The sequence below is a fragment of the Delphinus delphis genome, chromosome 1 (genome assembly GCF_949987515.2).
Source record: "Delphinus delphis chromosome 1, mDelDel1.2, whole genome shotgun sequence".
NCBI classification, from domain to species: Eukaryota; Metazoa; Chordata; class Mammalia; order Artiodactyla; family Delphinidae; genus Delphinus; species Delphinus delphis.
In genome coordinates, this window is record NC_082683.1 from 73,539,914 (window position 1) to 73,553,683 (window position 13,770).

Below are 13,770 nucleotides of genomic sequence, written 5' to 3' on the forward strand. Positions count from 1 at the left end.
TTTCTGCTGGGAAATGCCAGTTTAAAGTTTATAATTTTACAGGGGTATTCACTGTGATTTGGGTAGGAAAACACTGGCCTGGGGAATCAGGAACCTCTCTCCTCCAAAGTCACATACATAAAGCAAGAAAGAAGGAAGGAAAGAAAGGAAGTTACATTTTAACTAACAAACAGCTCAGTAAACAAGTTAATATATCACATGACTACATATTTGGAGGATTAAAAAAATCATTATCTTTTCAACTTAACAACTAGTTATTCAGTCTTCTCTATATAATAATAATTTCATAACTGTTAATCAAACACTGAAAAGGCCCTGGCTGTGTCTAGAATTTAATACAGATAGGGAAAAATATTAAATGATAGCTAAAACACTAGGACTTCCTAAGGGAAGGCATTATCCAATAGAACTTAGAATGAGAAGAACTTATATTTTATTAACCTTTTAAAATTTCTGACATTTATGAGATGTCACCTCAAATTCTTACTAAAGAGAGCTAGAGAAGAAAGAAAAAGAGATACAGAAAGGAAAAGAAATAAAATGAAAGAAACAAGCAGGAAAGGGAAGGAAAGGAGAAGAAAAAAGAGAAAAGGAAAATAGAAAAGAAAAAATTTCAGAGTCCACACTCTCAATTTATAATGATCATTAAAGTTTATTTTTTATTAGGATAGAGACATTTCTACCATGGTGGTTCTATGGTTCTTAGAGGTCTTCTAGTCTAAGTCTTAGTCAATTATTGAACTCTGCTCTGACAACCTCAACAAATCAGTGGAAGACACACTTTGCTAAGTTCAATAATCAGTACTAACAAGGTCTATATTGTAATTATGTTCCACAGTTAATTTTTAGATTTCTTGGTAAATAGAAAGAATTATATAATTGTCACTGCTATTTTTAAATGAGGTTTATTTTATGGTAACTATAATAATATCAGTGGTTTTATTATTATGACAAAATTTCAAGGAAATGTGATTGTTATTTTCTAGGTATTTCCTATAAAGGTTATTATAATCAAAGCATGGTATGGTACAAAAATTACTGGTCAGAAAATTCAGAGATTTGAGCTTTTGTCAGCCTGTGCCCTTTTTTCCCTCACTTCAAAATCATGCAATAAAAATGATCTACCCCACTCAACCCACAGATTTGTTGCAAAGGGTACTATTTCATTTTTATATTTTTAAGATAAAAAGCAGATAGTTCTTTAATGTAATCCAAGGTCACACTGTTCATTCCCATCTCAGATTTAAAAGACTTCAAAATTCTCTACAGTTTTCCTGGGTGTTAATAAACAGAGTTGTTTAGAAGAAAAAAAAAAAACCTGAAATTGCTATTGAAGAATCAAAACATGAAAAACATTTTCTCACCACTCCTCAACTGTTCAACCTCACAGAAGTGTGTTCCAGTGGGAGTATGAATAAATGCATGGACATGCTTAACTCCATTCTGAAAATTAGAAAAAAAAATATTTCCAGTAAAATTTCAACATATGTCATAAAGCCAATTTCTTTAATTAAACTGAGAGCACGAATAAGTGAGGTAACCTTTTCAAAACGCTTCCAAGGGACTTCTTCCACATAGACTTGAACTCGAATAACATGGTTAAAAGAAGAAAGGAAATGCTCGCAGATATTCACAGCAAAAGTTTCTATGCTTTTGATCTGTAAAAAGAAATAAATGTGAATGATCAGAAATACTTGTCCTACTTAAAAATCATTTTTAAATATCCATGGGACTCTTTTTCCTGATAAAGTGTTTTTTAGAATCAGAGAAACAAAGAATTAGAAAGAATTAGAGATGAATTTGTCCTAATCCCAATTTTTCACAAGGGCTCCTAAGTGTAGTTAATGGATCACCATCACCAGGTGAGACTATCCTGTTTTTAAAAGAAAACTGTGTGCAGGAGAGGATGTGTCTATCCATCAGTGGACGAGCAAAAAGGAACTTAACGTTCAGATTCTCCTCACGGTGAGCTCAATCATCACCCATGCCAGCTAAAGTACTGCAGGATACTTCAAAACACTCTGCTCTCTTCATGAGGCTGGGAAACAGACCTCCCAGTTTCCCAAAGAAAAATGTTAATGAAGGGTCACTTCAACTTCCTTGCCTTGCAAACAGGCCTTCTATTGACCATCCCCAGCTCTCCACCCCCATAAAGCAGCTCCCTACTTCCATCCAAATTCTTCAGGTTAATCTCTAGGCAATGTTTTATGGTCCTAGTACAGTCTACAGATTATTTATGGCTTTGCCTATAATTAAGGTAGACTGTATAGGTTTCCCAAGGATAGTTTTGTTTTATACCTGTTGTCTCAGAATAATTATTAATAAGCATCCTATTTCACTCTGAAAAGTATCCTGGTTTGGATAAGAAATTATGCAGTCACTCTATCTACAATGAATAAATTTAAATTGTTTTTAACATCCAGGTCCATTCTTTCACTTTTCTGAACTTCTCACATAGTACAGGAAATATAAGAATTTGTGTTATATAGAGACCCTCTTCTCTAACACAGTACAGAGCTTATTTTCGATTCATTTTTAAAGAAAGCAATGCCTTTTTCCATAGCCTTGCCTATACTTGCTGGGCCATTCTGATTAGCAAGAGAAAGGTTCAAGGTGTAGACAGACCTTGCAGAAATAATATTTCAATTAGTTTGTTCGGACTTCCCTGGTGGCACAGTTGTTAAGAATCCGCCTGCCAATTTAGGGGAAACGGGTTCGAGCCCTGGCCTCGAAGGGAAGGCGGGAAGATCCCACATGCTGTGGAGCAACTAAGCCTGTGTGCCACAACTACTGAGCCTGTGCTCTAGAGCCCGTGAGCCACAACTACTGAAGCCCGCGTGCCTAGAGCTCATGCTCCGCAACAAGAGAAGCCACCACAATGAGAAGCCCACGCACTGCAACGAAGAGTAGACCCCACTCGCCGCAACTAGAGAAAGCCGCATGCAGCAACGAAGACGCAATGCAGCCATAAATAAATAAATTTCTAAAAAAAAAAATTAGCTTGCTCATTTTGTGTAATATGGGTGTGAATTTCATGCAAAAGCATGAGAAAAGAAGCTTTCCAGTCTACATTTCTTGCCTTTCTAGACTTCTTAGCAAATAAAAAAATTATCTTGAATTGCCCAGAAATCTGCTGGTCGTCCAGCACAGTTTCACTCACACTTAGAGAAACCTGAGGTAAGTGCTAAGAGATTAGAGTCTATCCATTCCAAGACCCTTCTGAAAAGTACAACTACCACCAAATGTGGATGCTAAGTGGTCACGGAGTTGGGAAAATCAGGAAGGTATTAAAAGTTGGACAGATCTCGAAATGTATCTTATACTTGATTTTCTTCTAGAGTAATACCAAGAAGAGAAATGGTACTTTCTTCTATAAATGCACACCCTTCTAAAAGAAAAAAATAATAGGACTCAAATAATTGCATGACAAAAATGTGTAAAATTCTATTTGGAAATCTTCTCAGGGCCTTGATTTGCCAATGATCCTAATTAAGAGATAACATGTAAATTTGTCAAGTAGGATTCTCTGCCTAAAAGATGTTGTAGTGAGTTGAGAAACAAGAAAAGAGAACAAATGGGGAAAAAAGAAGAAAAGAAAAGAGAATAAAGAGGTGAGTTTAAAAAAAAAAGCAAGATTTTCTGTAAAGCTGAGACTTTTAGAATTAGAAAAGGAATTTTTTTCAATGGTTTAAATGTAAAAATAGGGTTAAAAAGTACAGGGAACTGAAATAAGCAAGTAGTATCCTCATAATATAGTACAGTGATTTCTGCATCCAGATGGGCAGCAGCTAAGAAGTAGAACGACACATACGCCTTTGAACTTTGCCAGGACATGAACTGTGTTCTTGATGGTGTCTGTAGGGATGAGGTCTGAATTGTCTCCATGCAGGTAATCTTTTTTGGAGCTCAGAGTAAGTTGCACTGAAGTTGACACTTCTTTAATGCTGTGATATTTTCCATCTCGCTGAATACGGAGAACTTTTACCATATCCTTCCCATAGCCAGTTCGGACAAGATCCATCTCATCATTCTGCAATGAAAACAGTCATCTTAATGAAGAAGGATAAATGAAAACAAAAAGTCAACTGCAATCTCTTTAAACCTTAATTTTATCATGTAATCATGAAAGGTAGGAGTCAGAGTATTCCTGAAAGAAAGATCATGCCCTACCTTTGAAGGAGAATGAGAATTTGTATGGAGAAAAGAGAATCACAAGGAAAAGATGAAAATATATCAGATTGGCCTGAAGAGAGACAGGTAGACGGCTTTCTTGATAATAATAAGCAACAACAATAATAACCATACCTCCTGAGCCAAACTATTTACTCTTATTTGATCTCTACTAACTTAATCCTTATATCAGCCCTATGAACTAATATTATTCCCATTTTGCAGAGGGAGAAACTGAGGTTCAAAGAATTTAAGTGACTTACCCCAGTTAGTAAAGGATAGAGCCAAGAATTCACCCTCAGGTCTGTTGACTTCAAATTGTGTACTTCTGACTACTACATAAACTGCCTTCCTCTATAAAATCTTTTGACTATGTTAACTGGAAATAATTATATCCCCTTTTTTATAGAGAGTAGTATTCTGGAGAAACTGCCCTGTGAGCAATAAAAACAATTTGAAAATTGCTTTTTCTACTTGCTGCCAGGAAGAAGAGTAATTAGTGACAGGGTCTAGACTACCTTCAGCAGTACAGAGCCAGAGCCAAATCGCTGCAAGGAAATCTATGCTTTTAGTGAAGAAACACTTAATAAAAGCCTGTGACTGATTCATTAGTATCCCTGTCTGAAGCTGGAGCCCTCGCTAGTGAATACGTCCATCTCCACTGCTAGACTCTGTAAGACTTGTCCCTGGGCTTTACTGGTGTTTGAGAGGAGAGGCAGGAGGGAGCAGAGGGACAGGAAAACCTATTTTATTTAGCATGAAGATTAGCATTAAAATGGTAATGAGAAAAGGTGACAAAAATAAAAGTAAACCAAAAACAACATGCAGTGAGAATCTGGGGAGGGTCACAAAGAAGAAACCTCGTCTGCGAATCCCATGTAGGCGATATGCTCAGATAGGCCAAGGGCTGCCTAAATATCTACCCGCATAAAAAAATCACCAAATCCCTTGGGAGGAATTTAAAAATGCTAGCCAACATCAGAAATTATTGTCATATTCTTAATCAAAGTGGGGTAGTGAAGGTTGTCTTAAATCTTGGGGATAAAGCCTGGTAGGGCATGCTGCTCTTGGTTATTGAACATACCCTGAAGGTCTGTGGTGTCTGAATTCAGTGCTTCCTCTGTACGAGGGACACATGTAAGGGACAACTCTTGGAGAGGCCCCTTGGATGCATCTGACCCAATTTTGGGGGGACTCATCTTCCAGAAAAGTATCAATAAGAAAACCTAAAGAGCAGACTTAAAGGATCCTAATAAGAACTATAATGCTGACAGGGAAAGAGGCACAGTTGTGTGATTGTAGTGGCTTTGAAATCAGACCAGGTCCAAATTCTGCCTTACCACTTATAGTTTTGTGGCTTGTGACAAATAATTTGATGTCCCTGAGCCTCAGTTTCCCGCTTTGTACAAATGGAGATAACTGCCCCTACAAGTTAGAGTTGCTGGTGAATGTGAAAGGGCTGGCTCAGTCCCTGGTACCTGGTGGTACAGTGAGGTCAACCCCAGTAAGAGTGGCCATGTCAGGCCTGGCTGTGGATGTAGCAGCAGAAGAGATAACAGAGGGGAACTTGATTAAGGGCACTAGTTTTTAGAGTGGGGAGCACTGCTGGAAACAGCAGAAGGAAGACTCTGGCATGTCTCGAACCGCAAGGGATTCTACCCGGGCCAGGGAGGCACTTGGCTGGCTTGGGGTCCCTGGATGGTATGGGCTGAGGTCCCAGACCAAAGGTCTCTGAGACCTTCCATCATCCTCGGCACACAGCAGGACTTAACAAATGTTACTCCTCAGTCCCATCCCCTGCTACTAAATACCCAAGTAGGTTAGTCTGTTGAAAGCAAGTGGTACCCATGAGATACAGAGTAAGATTAAATGATAGCTACCCTTCATTTCCCAACCCCTGCTCATCAGTTCAGCTTCATATCTTGCCACACCCTATTTCAAACTCCACTTCAGCTATCCTGAGCTAATTGTCGTCACCCAGGCCCTGAATGTGTTCTTCTTTGCCTATAGGCCTTTGACTTTGCTATTACCTCTTTCTTGAACATTCTTTCTCTTCCTTGCTATCCAACTATACCAGTCTCTTTACCTGCCTAACTTCTTCTGACTCAACTTTTTTAAGTCTCAGATGTCACTTCCACTAGGTAATTTGCCCCAGCCCTTCAAGTCTGGAGTAGGTGCCCCTTCTATGTGCTCTCAGAATGTTCTGTTATTGCCTTATCAGAGTCTTTATCAAATCACATTACAATAGCCTCTTCATGGGTCTGATTTGTTCAAAAATAGTAAACTATGAAAGCAGAAACAATTTCTATCTTGGTCGCCATGGCAACACCAGTGCTCAGCAGAATGCTTGGAACACAATTGGTGCTTAATAAATGTATCATGAATGACCGAATGCTGCCCCAACACCTGCACCTCTTGTGTAGTGACATGGAATAGTTCATGAAAATCCCCCAAAGATTGCAATACAGGAAAAGCTGCTTCGGCTCAGACCCCAATCAGGAAGTTCCTCTTCCTGGGAAAGTGAGGAAAGCAACTTCTGCCCGCTGGCACCACAGCCTGGAGATCACAGGCACAGCTGGCTGGAGAATAAAGGGCCAGGAAGGGCAGAATTGCAGGTAGACAAAGTTAGTGACACAGCACAAAGTGTTCACATTGCTAATAAGACAGAGCATTCTAGCACCGTGCAGCTATCCAGGGGTTCATGCATGACACACGTGGGAGAGGTCAGCACTCTTTAGCAAGCTCCCGCCTGGACTGTGACGCTCTGGCAAAGGCTGAGTAATCATGTGTACTGAGAAAAGAGTCAGAATAAAGAGGACAGGGCTTCCCTGGTGGCGCAGTGGTTGAGAGTCCGCCTGCCGATGCAGGGGACACGGGTTCGTGCCCCGGTCCGGGAAGATCCCACATGCCGCGGAGCTGCTGGGCCCGTGAGCCATGGCTGCTGAGCCTGCGCGTCCGGAGCCTGTGCTATGCAATGGGAGAGGCCACAGCAGTCAGAGGCCCGCGTACCGCAAAAAAAAAAAAAAAAAAAGAATAAAGAGGACATGACCATCTGAGACTGGAGCAGGATGGAACAAGAACGGTGTGGGACACCCAAGAGTCCCTCAGCAGGACCTGACAGAACAGATAATGGCCCAGGCCAGACTGAGGTTGTTCTCATCAATAAGACCTCCCCAGTTCTGCAGTCTGAGAAACCGGAAGTAGGTGCCAGAATCCTATTGTGTATAACACACAGTGTAGGGCAGGGATCCATGTCCAAGATAACCGTACAGTAAAATCCCAAGGTTGCTCTCATCTGGAGGGTGGGCGGGTAGCTGAGAGGATGGAGTCAGACAAGCCAAGTGTGAGTCTCTCTTCCACCACCTATTAGCTCTGTGAATGGCGGCAAATTTCTTCATTTATAAAATTAATAATAGTAGTGCCCATCTAGCAGGATTGCTGTGAGGATTATAGGACATAAAAACATAAAGCACTTAGAAAAGTGCCTGGCAAATAGGAAATGTTCAATAAATGTAGTTATGATTATCATTGATAAATAATAATTATATGTCATATTTTCCATCAAAGGGTCCTGCCAGTTACTGTTAGAGAGCAATAGTCAGACTGTACACCAATCCAGAGCTAGGGTGGCTAAAATCAAAGACTGCTGCTATGATATGGCCTACTTCTGCCTTCATACCTTGGTTGTCTTTCCTCAGGCTTGTGTGGCTTGAGGGAACAAAGTCATAAAAGGAAACAATTTCCTAGAGTAATACTCTGGACTTGTAAATGTCAGTAGGAGTAAATCTATACTTGGCTCTACACAAGAAAAATTCCCTTTTCTTAGACATGTCTTGAAATATAAAGGGATAGAGAATCATCGATTGCCTGCAAGTAATGTAGGAGAGAACTCTCAGAGATTTTAAATGAATCTTACGCATTTTCGCTTAGATACTGAGTGTTCTCTTATTTCCACATCATATTGAAAGTGATGTAGGTTGTCACTACAGGTCTAGGAGTTCTTAGCCTGGAGTCTCTTAAGCTCTATAAGGCCCAGTGGATGGATTTGAGGTGGAAAAAATATTAGGAAAGATAAGGGAAAATTTTTTAAATTTTAATTTTAAAATGACTAGAATTTTCTCTCAAGTATTAGAAGAGCTTTTGTAAGCATATCTCTACCCTCCATAACAGAGGGAAATACAGAAGTGCTAGCTATTTTGGACCCATCACACATATTTAAACATCAATTCAGTTGCAGTGTGCAGTGATAGATGGAAGAACTATGCGTGGAGACATGCCTCCCTCTCTATCTTTGGAATGTGCTAGAGAAGTCCTTTCAATTTTCCACCTAGATTTTTCCTTTGCCCGGCTATTTTCTTGGACATTTGTGAACAAGAAGACTTCTGAGAAAAACGCTGAACTAATATGAGAAAAAGGGGCACTCATATGAACCATCTTAATATCACTTTGTTGGATCTTAATAATACATAAAGATAAGAACAATAATGATGAATAATAATCTTAGAGGCATCTGGTATTTTTTGGCTGCTTAGGATCAACTAAATCTCAGATGGAAAAATATTGATATCTGCTAGCAAATGTCATGTTGCTTTAGGCTGTAGAGTGGCTTATTTCTACTATCAAGGGGGGATATGCCTTGAGTTTTGTTCAAAGTGTGGCTCCAAAGGGACTTGTCAAGCAGATGTTTCAAGCACAATATAACGACTCATATGCATAATTATTGCAGAAAGGGCGATCTGTCACCTAATGAAGACTCCATCTACAGGTGCTCCGTTATTTTCATACTTCTGCCTATTACAAAGGATGAGAGACTCATCACTAAATGCCAAGGGAAATGCTAATTTTCTTCTTGCCAGCCTCTCCATAGTACCAAGAGCCTTAGGGCAGGGAACTGGAACAAGGCCTCAGGAGCCTCTAGGAATAGGAGCAGAAAACCTCACAACGAAGAATTGATGGAGACCTCCAAACATGCAGTTGGAAGGAAATTCTACTGAAATGCATACACTGAAAGATTTCTCTTTCCTAATGTATAAGACTTGAAAATAAAAATAATAGTAGCAACAATTTAGTGAGGGTTTGATGGGAAATTTCTATATATGAGTTCCTCTAACCCTTTACAAGAACCCTGTGAAGCAGATATCCTTAACCAAGTTTTACAAAGGAAGACACTAGGGTTAGGTAACTTGCCAAGGTCACACAGTTCCTGGGTAACAGAGGGAGGAGGAGTACCTCGACCATTTGCCCCAAAGTGACGCTCTTTCTCACTACATCAGAGTCCCTACACTCATTAGGGAGAGAAAGGAAGCATTCTGATCCCGCCCAGAAGGAGGGAAGTGGGCAGGCTATTGCAGAAACTTGCATTTCTATACCATTTAAAAATTTTCTATCCAGTAAAGACCTATATTATCTTATCTATTCCTCACAAAACCTGTGATTCGGTGGGAAGGACACTTATTTTAATATAAACTAGATCAGTGATGTTAAGTGAGCTTCCCAAAGTCACACAGCTGACAGGCAGACTGGTATAGTGTAAAGGGCCCTACTGAGACTGAACAGTGTTATTCTACCTACACTATACTAGGCAGAACTAACCCCAAACTGGGAGATGCACCCTGCTCAAACCATTGGTTTTTCTAGCACTTCAGTCATTTTTCTAAATTACAGATAAATTCTAAGCTCAGATGAATTCTGTGTTTATTGCAGGTTTGTTTAAACTGTGAAATAGGGGAAGGAAAGAAGGGTGCTTCCCCTCTGGGGCAGGACTAAAATTCAGCTTCGTGCCTTCAACAACGTGGCACCACTATTGAGTTGAACATTGACTTTTTTCTGGATCAGCACCATTGAAAACACGAGTAATGGAGGCTTCTTTGTAGTCAGTAGAACCATATCACTAAAGGACTGTTTTCAGTCCATCTGCAAGGACAAAGAAGTAACTGCATCATGATAGAAAAGAAACAAGGTAAGAAGGAACCAACATTTAATGAGCACCAGTTACGTGCTGGAGGCTATGTACACAGCATCTCACCGAATCCTGATAGCATTTTGTAAAGGTGCAGCTCATGAGTCCCACCTTCAGAAAAGGAAGCTGACACTCATGAGGTTAAATAGTTTGGTCAAAACCGCATGGCTAATGAGAGGTAGGACCAGGCATGGAACCCAGGTTTGCCTGATTATTTTTATGATACTCAGCTATCTCCCTGATATAACATTATAGTGAAGTTCTTTATAATGGGATTTTACCTACATACCCACATTTATTTGTTTCTCTGATTAGGTTTAATTCATTCTAAAACCTGCATAAACCCAAAACTGAAGTCTCTGAAACCTTTTTCATTCAATCCATACATTCATCTCTATTTATTTAATTCCTTCTAGTGACAAGCACCGTGGTAAGTGCTGGAGATAAACAGCAAACAAGGCAGTCACTATTCTGCCCTGATAGAGATTAGAACAAACTTCAGAGTAGAATAAACTTTTCTGGTAAAGAATCAAAGAGTATTTTAGGTTTTACAGGCTGTATGATCTCTGTTGCAACTACTTAGCTCTGCCATTATGGCATAAAGTAGCTATACATAGTACATAAATGAATGAGTGTGACTGTATTCCAATAAAGCTTTATTTACAGGAACAGACAGTGGGCCAGATTTGACCCACAGGAGTTTGCTGACCTCTGCTTTCTAGAGGAACTTCAGAAAAGAAACCAAGTATTTAGAACACATTGTGATAATTACTCTAATTGAAAAAATACAGTGGGTTTTGGGACTATATTGCAAGGGACGCCTAAGCTGGATTGAGAGAGATGGGGGATGGCTTCCAGGAGGAACTGGTATCCATAAAGCCCCCTAAGTGATGAGTAGGAATTAACCAAATAAAACTGTCTGGTCCTCTTCCACTTATTCTACTTATATTTCCCTTTAACCACATTTTTCATGAACAATTCTTTATTTTACAAATGCCTGAGTCATTTTGTTTGTCTCATCCCATTTCATCAAAATAATGATGCAACAAGCATTCAACTTTCTGTCACATTCTAGATTTTACTCTGTATATTAACAGTTTTTTAACAGTTTGAACAAAACTAAAGTTGAACTTAAATATGAAAATTTTATGGTATGTAAACCATACCTCAAAAGGTTATTGAGGATAAATAAATAAAACCAACAGTCTAACTCCCAGGAGTCCTCACAGGATGACTGCACTTTGATGAAGCCAGCACAGACCAGGGTCTGGAGAAACCCAACTTTATTTCAACCTCAAATTCTCGCATATAAAGCTTTAAGGAACATGAACTCATAATCAAAAATCAAAGGTACACATGGTAGCAAAGTATCATGAGAGAGAGTCATAGAAATAACAGGTAGCAAAGTCTGACCAGCAAAGATTGGAATTATCAGACACAAAATAAAAGTCATATATTTAATATTTTTGCAGAAATGAAAGAGAAGGTTGCATAGCTTCTCTGGAGCAAGAAATAAGGCACTATAAAAAAGACAAAGAAAATTTGGAAAATAACCCAACAGAACTTCTAGAAATGCACTAATAAGTGGATTAAGAAACAGATTGAACACAACTGAAGAAAGAACTAGTTATTTGTAAGAGGTAAAGTAACAGATTAATCTTGCCAAAGAGAGAATTAGAGAACTGGAGATTGATCCAAATAAAGAATCAGGGATTAATGCAGACACACATGAGATAGAATATATGAAAGAGACATAAAATGTACTAGAAATGAACTTATTTACCAAACAGAAACAGACTCAAAGACATAGAAAACAAACTTATGGTTACCAAAGCAGAAAGGTTGGGGAGAGGGATAAATTAGGAATTTGGGAGTAACATATATACACTACTGTATATAAAATAGGACCTGTATATACTGTATATACAACAAGGACCTGTTGTATAGCACAGGAACTCTACTCAATATTTTGTAATATAACCTACATGGGAAAATAATCTGAAAAAGAATATATATATTCCGCTACTTTTGAGTTGAACATTGACTTTTATCTGGATCAGAATATATATATTCTTTTTCAGATTCTTTTCCAATGTAGGTTAGTACAAAATATTGAGTAGAGTTCCCTGTGCTATACAGTAGGTCCATGTTGTACGCTGAGAAAACCATAATTCAAAAAGAGACATGTACCACAATGTTCACTGCAGCACTACTTACAGTAGCCAGGACATGGAAGCAACCTAAGTGTCCATCGACAGATGAATGGATAAAGAAGATGTGGCACATATATACAATGGCATATTACTCAGCCATAAAACGAAACAAAATTGAGTTATTTGTAGTGAGGTGGACGGATCTAGAGTCTGTCATACAGAATGAAGTAAGTCAGAAAGAGAAAAACAAATACCATATGCTAACACATATATATGGAATCTAAGGGGAAAAAAAATCATGAAGAACCTAGGGGCAAGACGGGAATAAAGAAGCAGATGTAGAGAATGGACTTGAGGACACGGGGAGGGGGAAGGGTAAACTGGGACGAAGTGAGAGAATGGCATGGACATATATACACTACCAATTGTAAAATAGATAGCTAGTGGAAAGCAGCCGCATAGCACAGGGAGTTCAGCTTGGTGCTTTGTGGTCACATAGAGGGGTGGGATAGGGAGGGTGGGAGGGAAACGCAAGAGGGAGGGAATATGGGGTTATATGTATACATAGAGCTGAAACTAACACAACATTGTAAAGCAATTATACTCCAATAAAGATGTTAAAAAAAGGATATATATATATATTCTTTACTGTGCACCTGAAACTAACACAACATTGTAAATCAACTACAATTAAAAAAAATTTTAAAGAATAGTATTAAAAATGTACTAGAAACATACGATAGAGAGAATGTGGAAGAGGCAAAATTTGAAGAAATCAGGACTGAGATTTTCACAACTAGAGATTATCATACTAAGCGAAGTAAGTCAGAAAGAGAAAGGCAAATGCCATATGATATCACTTATATGTGTGGAATCTAAAATATGATACAAATGAACCTATCTATGAAATGGAAACAGAAGCATGGACATAGAGAACAGACTGGTGGTTGCCAAGGGGGTGAGGGTTGAGGGAGGGATAGAGTGGGAGGTTTGGGTTAGCAGATGTAAGCTTTTATATAGAGAATGGATAAACAACAAGGTCCCACTGTATAGCACAGAGAACTATATTCACTATCCTATGATAAACCATAATGGAAAAGCCTATAAAAGAAAAGAATATGAATGTATAACTGAATTACTTTGCTGTACAGCAGTAATTAACACAACATTGTAAACTCTAATTAAATTTAAAAAAAAGACTGAGATTTTCTAGGATTATTGGATGAATGAATGCAAACTTTCAACCATTGAAAAAGAAGCTCATTACCAAGTAAAGTACTCGTCTTTGTTCACTATACTTGGCCAAATTACAATGAAGGGATTTTCTACTAGTTCTACTATATAGAGGTAATCATATTGTGAAGGAGACGTGATATTTTCATAATATTGTACTAATTGGGCTTCAAAAGTGGGTAATGTGAAAAACATTCTGCTCAGTTTGTGTTTTCTCCATCCACCAAATTCACTGTGCTTCCTTCCACGACATTG

General features: G+C 38.7%; 1 protein-coding gene across 1 annotated transcript in view; it reads right to left on the bottom strand.

The window, feature by feature from the left end:
• Nucleotides 1-13,770, bottom strand: part of LOC132433521 (uricase) — a 35,547-nt gene that overhangs the window by 20,458 nt on the left and 1,319 nt on the right. Inside the window, exons 2-4 of the mRNA XM_060024356.1 lie at nt 3,812-4,030; nt 1,542-1,658; nt 1,365-1,443 (exon numbers count right to left, since the gene is read on the bottom strand). Coding sequence (XP_059880339.1) covers nt 1,365-1,443; nt 1,542-1,658; nt 3,812-4,030 — 415 coding nt within the window. The remainder of the gene's footprint in view (nt 1-1,364; nt 1,444-1,541; nt 1,659-3,811; nt 4,031-13,770) is intronic.